Genomic DNA, 9901 nt, shown 5'->3' with positions numbered 1-9901 from the left:
TTAAGATCCTGGGAGACTGTGGATCCCAGAAATCTGAAGAATTTTACAGCACACACAGTACCGTTCAACCCCACATCTTTATGCACGCTCATCACCATCCTCGATGAGTCTAATGACATGTCATCTGTGAACTTCACGATTTTACCAGACGGGTCTTCTGAGGTTTGCTTATTGGGAGGAGAGGAGAGAGGAGGACACAACCCTGGGAGGCCCCTGGTGATTTTCTGGATGCTTGATGTGATTCTTTCCAGCCTCACTTACTGCTTCCTCTCTGTGAAATTCCACTCAGGAGTCTTGACATTTCTACTCAGAAGTAACTAGAAAATTCGAGATAGTAATACTGTGGGGTTATTGTGTCAGAATTTTGACACAAAATGACATAACTCACACTTTTGACCTATCGCTGCCGGTTGATTTAATTATTCATTTAGTTATTTATTTATTTACTGGCAGTAAGCTTCCACGCCCATCCAGCAGCGCTACACAACTAAGCATCTCTAGTGAGGAGCACGACATGCCAGTAATGACCTTCTTATTTGTTCCTTTATTGAGTTATAAGCCATCCCCGAGAAGAGGTTTTAGCACTTTACCAAATACGGCAGTGTGGGGCGTGGGCAGCAGCGTTTTTTGACACGGGCGACACGGGCGGTTGCCCGGGGCGGCATCACGGGCATCGGCAAAAAAAAGAAAAAAAAAAATGCTCGTACTCACATCGGGAATGGCATAGGCACCGATCGGTTTTCTATCGCCCATTTGCTGGGAGTAAGGGCGTCCTCCGTTTGCGAGGTGCACCTGCTGCTTGCGGCACAGGGAGGAGAGGGCGGGGCGGCGGGGGATTCTCTGGCTGGCTGGAGCAGCATCTAATAAACAACTCGCAAAATAAAACAAAATAAAAACAACAAACACTAAAACAGCGGACATTATGATACAGACTTATAATTTGCACCGACGTTTTTTCGAAATTCTACACGCGAAAAGTGAGCGCGAGAGCCCTCGGTGCGCGCTGCTCGCTGCTGAAGTCAAAGTAAACTTTATTGTCATCTCCACTACATACAGTCCAGTATATAGAGAGACGAGACCACGAGGCTCCAGTTACAGCAGTGCAAGTAAACAAACAATAAATATAAGAAGCGTAAGAAAATAAATCTACACTGCAGTTTGGTGATTTAAAGTCTCCCACACAACCTGTTGACAGGGGAGAGGGGCCGGTGTTGTGCCAAAAAGTGATTGTCTGCCAAAAAGTGATTTCCAGTGTTTCTGTGTATTTTTTATGTGTAATATCTTTACGTATGTTCGTAAATAGACTTCGGTGAACAGGGGATACAAAGGGGTTACATAAAGAATTAAAAAATTATCTGTTTTTTAAGTATCTTTACAACTTGTACTTACATTATAACCAATCCGGTCCTTTATCCCCACTTAAAATATTTTTACAGAACTATTGTAATATTTGCTGCCATTTCTGCTGTCCTGTTGGGCAACTTACTCTTACAAAATACATTTTTAATGTTAATGAGATTTTTTTTACTGCATAAATAAAGGTTATATAAAAGTCGCTGCCAAAAACTGATTGCGGCTTGTATCTTGCTACACGAATGTTGTTTGTGGCTCAAGATGACTTTATGTCATCCATAAGGGATGCATTTGACATATGTTTAACATATTATAGCCCAACAAGTTACTTATAGCACTTTAAATATGAGCAATCGCTTTTTGGCAAATACCGGAAATCAGTTTTTGGCAGACAATCACTTTTTGGCACAACACCGGCTGCTTCATAATGTTGTAAATCCAAGCCCATTATGTATTCATGATTTGAATCCTGGGTTGTGCGAAATCACAGAAATAAACCCTATAAAGTGAATAATATGTGAACTGAAGTGTAGGTCTATTAGGTTATGTTGTGGCGATCCTCAGGTTGGGGGATTTGTCTTCATACTGGAGTGCAAAATTAACACCAATGGAAGATGGACAAGAAAAGTTCAAAGCCATCAGGTGCTCAGTCTAGAAAAAACAGAAAACAAGAGGAGGAGAAACGAGCAAGGGAGTGTTCGCCCGGGGTGCCAAACAGGCTAGGACCAGGAGACAGATATCGCTGGATAACAGAGGGGATGCGCCGAGGAACTTAAAGCTTTAACATTATTGTGAAATAAAACTCCTGGTGGCTCAGAAATCGGTAAGATCCCGCCTCAGGATGATATGTTGCTCTGAAAGATTTTAAGTAAAACTTAGCAGCTCGTGTTTATCGCGGTCTATTCTTGGAGTAGAGCTGAAAGGCATAGCACCGAGGCGCGTTATGTCCGCTATCTGACATGGAAAACTTCTTAACTACTCAGTTAAACGGTTGTTAAACGCCTCTGTTATACTCTTAGAAATGAACACGCCTCCTCTGGCATGAAAACGAGCATAGATTTCTTTCATAGCTTTGTTATTTTAAGAGAGGTAAGAAATCCTGCAGTGGCCTATTTGATTTAACATAACCTGTTATTTGTGAGAAACTTTCTTTGCCCCCATTTTACAACAGTGTGGGTGGTTCCCTTTAACTTTTAAGCTTTATATGGCACGACCCCCTCGACTGGGTTTTGTTAAGAACCTATAAGCATGGTATGCGCGCTACCAAACCAAAAGCGTAAACCCAAACCTGGTTTCCTGTCAGCAGAAGAGGCCACATAACCTACACCGCACAACCGCACCTTTTTTCTGATGTATCAGGACCATGCTGCTGCTGCAATTTAACAGTCATCTCTCTCAGTTTAGATCACCATGCATGGAGTGTGTTTAAACCGTGATAATTCAACAGGAAGTTTAAAAAAGTGTTTCTGGATGTTGATCCCTGTTAAAAAAAAAATACACCTGAAAATAGTCCTAATATTCTGGCCTGATTACCATTCAGTCTGAAAAACTGCTTCGATGTTGCTACTGTTGCTTCCTGGATACTCGCTGTTAGCCCTTCAGAGCTGCTTCTTGAGTCACTTTATGTGCAACAGGATATGTGACACCGGAGTTAATGGCAATTGAACGGGATCTATGGGGGCGGGGGTGAGCTAGAGTTGATCTTCTAGTGAAATTCACCACACCCTAGAAATAAGAAATGTACGTAAAAAATACCCTAAATAACTGTAAAATGGCAACGGTTAATTGCCTAAAATCAAAAAGGGGAAATGCTTGTAATATCTATGTTAAATTACTTTATATTGACAAACGGTTATTTGCTTTTTTTGTCTTTGAAAACAACAGGAAAAATCTGTAACATTATCTACAATTAATCACCCTACAATTTACATAATAATTCTGTATGAATGACAATCTTTCCTGCTTTTTTCATTTGAATTTACAGTTTACAACTGTATGTTAATTACTCAAAACATACCGTGCTTTTCATTTTAACAAAATGTCAAAACACTGGTAGAATTATTGTGAAAATTACGGTGAATTTTGTTTTAATATTAACAAGCTCAGACTGTTTGATAAAACAGTATATCTTAACAGTAAATACGAGCAATTACTAAAAATAAAAAATGTTTATTTCTTTAAGTTCTACAGTCTCACCAAGTAACTTGTGAAGCTCTTTGATCAAAACTGCTGTTTTTAAATGTGCTATATAAATAAATTTTGATTTGATTGTGATTTGATATAAGACAGCTATTTATAATGAAACTAAATTTTGTGGGAGAATAATGGCAAAAGGCTATTTTCTATTGTAGAACCAATAACACCGTCTGTGTGCTTTTACAGTGATTTTTAACCCTTTAATGCACATCATGAGTCACAAGTGATTGTGTTTTAATCTTCCTTATCATTGAAAAAAAAAACACATTCAAATTCAGAATCTCAGGGATTCATCAGTTAACTTTGATCATTAAACATAATTTTTCTTATTAGTTAATTGCTTACTCCTCTCCTCGAACTTCAACCATTCATTTCTATCCGTTTATGACCACTGTGTACCCAGGGCTTGACTGGGACAAAAAATCAGCCCCGGCATTTTGACTAGAGACCAGCCCACCAGGGAAAAACCATAAAGCCTTTGAATGAAAACAAACGCTTTTGTGACAGTGATGTACACTGTCCTGTTGGTACACAGCAAAATCTCCAGTGTTAAATTAACACTGGAGAGTGTCTATATGGGTCCACACCTCTGAGTGTTAAATACAACACTGTTGAGTGTTAAATTAACACCTTTGACAGTGTTATATGTTTAAAAGTAACCTAGTCAGTTTTGAAGATTAACAATGGCTAACACTGAGCAGTGCTGATTTTCTAACACTGGAAAATAACTCAAAATGTTAGAAATATTCCAGTGTTAGAAAATCAGCACTGCTCAGTGTTAGTCTTTGTTAATCTTCAAAACATGTTGTTAGCATGTTAGCAGCGTGATGCTACTCTGAACCGGGGAGCTATTTTCTTGATGTGAGCTTCTACTCAGGGGTTTTTCTTCCAGTTCAGAGCAGAAATGCTTTTGTTACGAAACTGGCTGTTGTTTTTTCCCCCCACAATTTTAATTATAAGCTAGATATATTTCTACTAATGGAATTAGTTTGCTAACAGCAACAGGGATGAGTCAGTGAGTCAGTGAGTCAGTTGGGCTTGTGAATCATGATTCTCGAGTCAGTAAAGTGATTCTCAAGTATTGAACGATTCGTTCACGAATCGAACATCACTAGTCCAGACTGAATCAGCTCAGCAAGGGAGGCCAGCAGCACCCTGCACTGAACCAACAACCTTCAATTTCATTGTAAGTGTCATTAGAGTGTCATTAGTGTGGTGCAGAATGCACCATAGAGATGTACAACTCTCCTGTTGAACACCTCAAGACTGAAGGTACACCAGATATAGGAGGAATAAAATTTGAGTCAGTTTTCAACTGTTTAAAAGATTTTCACATCTGACAGCCAGGTTTGCCATTTTGATCAGGACACAACATTTTAAGGGCATTTTGTCATATGATGTTGTGCTGTTTTTTAAATTTTTTGTAAAAAAAAAAAAAAGAATGGTTGACCCACTCCATTCTAAATCAGAGCATTAAACAGTTTAAATACTCTGACTTTGATACCTCTTCAAAGCCGTGTGAGGTCACTCCTCAAACAAACTCTCAGGACAGTTAATACAAAACTGGAAATTTTTAAGGCTGTTGCCTCTGATAATTGGTGACAGAGTGGAATATGGAACAGATGATTTTTAACCCACTGCATCCAGACTGCAAATGAATCGCGCATTTGCGAAGCCACTGCTGGCATGTGATCCGCAGCAGCAGAAGAAAAGGACTTGTGAGGCTCAGTAACAGAGATTTAATTAGAAAAGTACAGAAATTTTGTGCCAAAAATATTATTTTTTCTGTATCGATACCTACTGAATCAGTCAGTACTAAAAAGGTATCGTGTTTTGGTACCCAGCCCTACTCGCATATCAGTTCAATTGCAATTATGTCAACGATACAATTCAGTATCCCAATGCATGACGCTAACTTCATTTCAGTTTATTTTCATCAACAAATAAAGGAGGTCACATATAAGCTAGAGCAGGGCGATATGACCAAAATTATTTATCACGATATACATTTGAAAATTTGCGATAATGATATAACTGACGATATAATTGACACTAGACAAAATACTTTACAACTCCACAACGTTATTAGTGCAAAAGCAGCTGTTTTTTATGTGCATTAAAGTTATATAAAAATGTAACAGTGCAAATTCCTTGCTGACAGTTGAACCAAAAGGCATTTCCAGTGGAAACTGGCCGACATATCCTCAGCATAACCATGTATAATATCCACAAAACTTAAAAAGAGGTTATACACACACAATACCCTAATATTATGTTGAAGCACAGTACGTATCACTCCGCGAGGCGCCTGACTACGATAGCCGTAATGCTCCGACAATCCATCAAGCGGTGCGGGTTCGTAGCTCAGCAAAGTCGTACTAAAACATTTGACAGATTTTCGAGCGCCGTGTACGACATAAAATCGCTTCGAGGTCAGTAAACACAACCAGAGTTCATACATAAGGCACACGGAATTATAAGGGGCACTGTCGATTTTCAGAAAAATCAAAGGATTGATTTTAAGTGTGCATATCTTCACTGTCCTCTGATGGGTCTTTTGATGAGAGTTCTGACTCCTCCATAAGCACAACTTCATCAGATAAAGACAGGAAGAAGAGGATGAAGGGCAAAGCAAAAAAACACAAGAAGTCAAAGAAACATGACCAAAAACCAAGAACAAGAAGTCAAGTGATTAACTTAACAGTTTGATTTTGCATGTGGTGTGTTTCATTACCACACTATTACATTAATGATTATGCTCTCTCAAATGCAGTCCAGAATCCGAAGCAAGTGGTCAACCGGTATAACAAGATTTTGAGGCTGTTCAAAAGAGGAGGCACCATGTCTGCTGCTGATTTTGGTTTGAATGTTACTTCATTATTTTATAAATTCTGTAGTTTTATTTTAATGATCACACATGTGATAAACTTTATGTAAAGAGCTACAGGTCATATAGTTTGCATCCAGCCGTGTTCTGTATTACCTCAAATATTGGCTGATAGTTTATGACACTTTTTATTTTTGTATCATAATTTGTGTGTCCAATCTGTAAGCATTGTCCTGATGTTTTTGTGATTGGCATCTTATAAATACAGTGTGTTCTACATCTACCCTGTGTGTTGTCATTTAGTTTTTTGTTACAATGTATTTTAAAAACGTTCACATCTATAAATAGGTTGTACGGTATATATGGTCCCCACTTTAGATGGGCTCACTCAAGATACTTTACTAACAAGTAGTAAATGGTTTGTAACTTCCTAAATAAGTTTATTAAGGTATTTATGAGCATTTTAGATAATCTATCAAAAAAGAAGTTGGTCGATAGTGAGTTACAGCTTTGGCAGCCTTTAAGTGACAGTTATAAATATATTGTAAGACATCTGTTAAGCTATATATGAGTGATGAAACCCTGATATTCAGTGTTTATAAAACATCTAGTATGAAACTACTATGTGTAGTACATGTAGAGTTTATAGTATTATATAGGACTACTAACCATCTACTTACCTTTTACCAGTTATTTTGTATAGCATTGAGCATCCTGAAATGACTGGTTTGTAACTGATGCAGAGTAGCGTTTATAAATGATTAATCAATGAGTTGTAGAACATGAAAACATAATTAATAAGGAGTGTTATACATTAGCTTATTCATCATGAATAAAGTGTTTAAAGCAGTGCTTGAAAACTATTAACTGATTATGAGAAATACTAAGCATGGCATGTGATTTTAACAAGAAATAAGACTAAACTTAAAGGTTAGACTTTGGAAAACTCAGCTACTGTTTTTATGGACTGTACATAATAAAAAGGATAATGAAATAAAAATACAAATAAATAAATAATACTAAAATAATTTTAAATATAATTTTTTAAAAATTAAATTTTTTAAAAAATGTCTAAAATAATTTTGTTTTCCACAGACGTACTGTACAGTTATTCCTTAACTGCATATTAAAACATATTTGCTTCATTTTATTCTGATTATCTTTGTCTTCTTCCTGCAGATTATGAGACAAATGCCCACTAAGTAGAGGAGAAGCAGGATCCGACATTCAGTACAAGACTCGTCTTGAAACTTGCAGGACTATTAAAGTCACTTTCACCTCCTGACAGACTGTAACATCCCATCATGCCATTGATTGTGGTCCCTACTTCCCAGTTGTTCAGGATGCGAGTAGCTGCCCTGTTATTCACCTGTGTGGCATTCAGCGCCGCTGCACATGGAGCTCATCTGCCCATCACAGTCATGGCTGACTGGTGCATCTTCTGCTGGGCGTTCAGCTTCGCTTGCACTCTGCTGGTCCTGCTGGTAGAGTTGTTCGGCCTCCAGGCCCGGGTGCCAGTGTCCTGGTCCAACTTCCCCATCACTGTCGCCTGCTATGCTACACTCCTCTGCCTTTCAGCATCCATCATCTTCCCAGTCTTCTTCCTTAGACACCAACAGGCCAGTGAAACCCGTGACCATCGCATAGTTTCCACAGTCTTCTTCCTTAGACACCAGTTGTTCTATCGTGTAGCTCATGACCATCGCATAGTTTCCACAGTCTTCTCCTGCCTGGCAGCGGTTGCCTACATGGGGGAGGTGAGCCTGTCTAAAGCAAGGCCAGGAGAGGTGGCAGGTTACATGGCTACAGCTCCAGGCTTACTGAAAGTGTGCCAGACCTTTTTGGCCTGTATTATCTTCATCCTGATCAGCAGCCCAGTGACATACGACCATCATCCAGCTTTGACGTGGTGCATGGCAGTGTACTGCATCTGCTTCATCGTCTCCATGGCTGTGGTGGTGCTGTGTGTGGGAGAGTGGACCGGCTGTCTCCCCATCCCATTCTCCAAGTTCCTTTTGGCATATGGGCTCCTGGCAGTTATCATGTATTTGTCCGCCACCATCCTCTGGCCTGTGTTCCAGTTTAACTACAGGAGAAACGATGACCCAGATACAATCGCTGCATCTGTAATCACTGCCATCAATTTCCTGCTTTATTTTGCTGACCTAGTGTACAGTGCCAGATTAGTGTTTGTCAGTGGCTGAGAAGAGGAGAGATGTAGCGCTAATTTTGACCCCCCCCCCCCCCTCTCCTAATTTAAAAATCCTGAAACGTTTTTAAAATCTTTAAAATCCTACAAAGGGATCCCATATTTGCAAAGCCTGTGAGTATGTATTTATTTGAATGTGATCAAATAGTTGCCATACAGTATTTAACCTCTACTGTGAAATGATGGGCGAAGGACACTGTCTCAGCTGAACTCTGGACACACACACATACACACACACTGATACGCACTCCTCCCTCCTCCCTTTCCAAACGCCTTCGATGCTTGTCTCCTCCTGGAGAACACGGTGGGTCTGGGCCCAGCGCTGGAAAAAATTCTGGAAAAAATGTTTCGGATTACTCCTCACCCTCTACCCACCCCTGTTGCTTGTCACGTGCTCCATAATGTTGTGCTGTGGACATTTATGTGCTTTCTGTGTAGAGGAGTTTTTTTGTTTTCTGATCTCATGCTGTCCTCCCATAGAAGCACAGCATGAGTAGAGGTCTCTTTTTTCCCCTCTTGGACTTTCCCATTGTATTGTACATTTCAGTGTTTTCCGTAATACTACCGGTTTCCGACCTGTCTCCCTATGTGATGTCTGTGTTGTGTATGTAAGGTCGGGGGGTCCCATTTCACTGCAGGGCAACTTGCATGTGACAAATAAAGTTTTCTTGAATCTTGATGTGTGCAACACAACTCTTACATCAGCTATCAAAGTGTGAGATTTCTCACAATGAAATACATTATGTATCATGATAAAGTACATTATATACTATTAAAGCCAATAAAGTCAGCACACTGGAACACAGGGGGTGGCAAACTTGGGCACTTGCATTTCAACACGCTCTAACTGAAAGATCATCATCCTGTAATCTTTTGTTAATAGTGCTTTAAAGTCATATCAGTATCAATATCATTATAATACCAACAAAGTGCTCTGATATTTGTATTAGTTAAAGAAATTAAGCTTTTATCATAAAACAAATATCTTAGACTTTTTACTCACTTGGAAATGGAATGAATAAGTGAGATGAGCTGTCAAAGATGACAGGAAGTATCGATAATTAGTTATACTTAGTCATAAAACGTACTTTTAATTCAAATAAGGATATACATTCTGAGTCATGTGTTTTCATCCTTTGAATAATTGCTACAATGAATACAAGAACTTTCATTTCATTGGAAATCTATACGTCTTTTTAAATACCCAACACTGATACATGAATCACTTGAGAGGAGACCCTGCAGAGTGGAAGGCACTATTCAGAACTTTATGCAAAGTTTTGATTTTTTTTAAGTAGTGAAATTTGTTAATATTT

General features: G+C 39.0%; 1 protein-coding gene across 2 annotated transcripts; it reads left to right on the top strand.

The window, feature by feature from the left end:
* Positions 1 to 2084: 2084 nt before the first annotated feature.
* On the top strand, positions 2085 to 8605 carry LOC113013003 (myeloid-associated differentiation marker homolog). Of its 2 annotated transcripts, XM_026153507.1 has the most exons (3): positions 2085 to 2176; positions 7556 to 8023; positions 8087 to 8605. In XM_026153507.1, exons 2-3 carry the CDS (start codon positions 7681 to 7683, stop codon positions 8578 to 8580), a joined length of 837 nt encoding a protein of 278 aa, XP_026009292.1. In that variant the 5' UTR covers positions 2085 to 2176; positions 7556 to 7680; the 3' UTR covers positions 8581 to 8605. The 2 variants fall into 2 exon arrangements, with proteins under 2 accessions (XP_026009292.1, XP_026009282.1); XM_026153497.1 differs by having other exon boundaries at positions 7556 to 8605.
* Positions 8606 to 9901: the final 1296 nt, after the last annotated feature.

This window comes from Astatotilapia calliptera, chromosome 3 (genome assembly GCF_900246225.1).
Source record: "Astatotilapia calliptera chromosome 3, fAstCal1.2, whole genome shotgun sequence".
Classification (NCBI taxonomy): domain Eukaryota; kingdom Metazoa; phylum Chordata; class Actinopteri; order Cichliformes; family Cichlidae; genus Astatotilapia; species Astatotilapia calliptera.
This window is presented reverse-complemented; position numbering and strand designations above follow the sequence as displayed.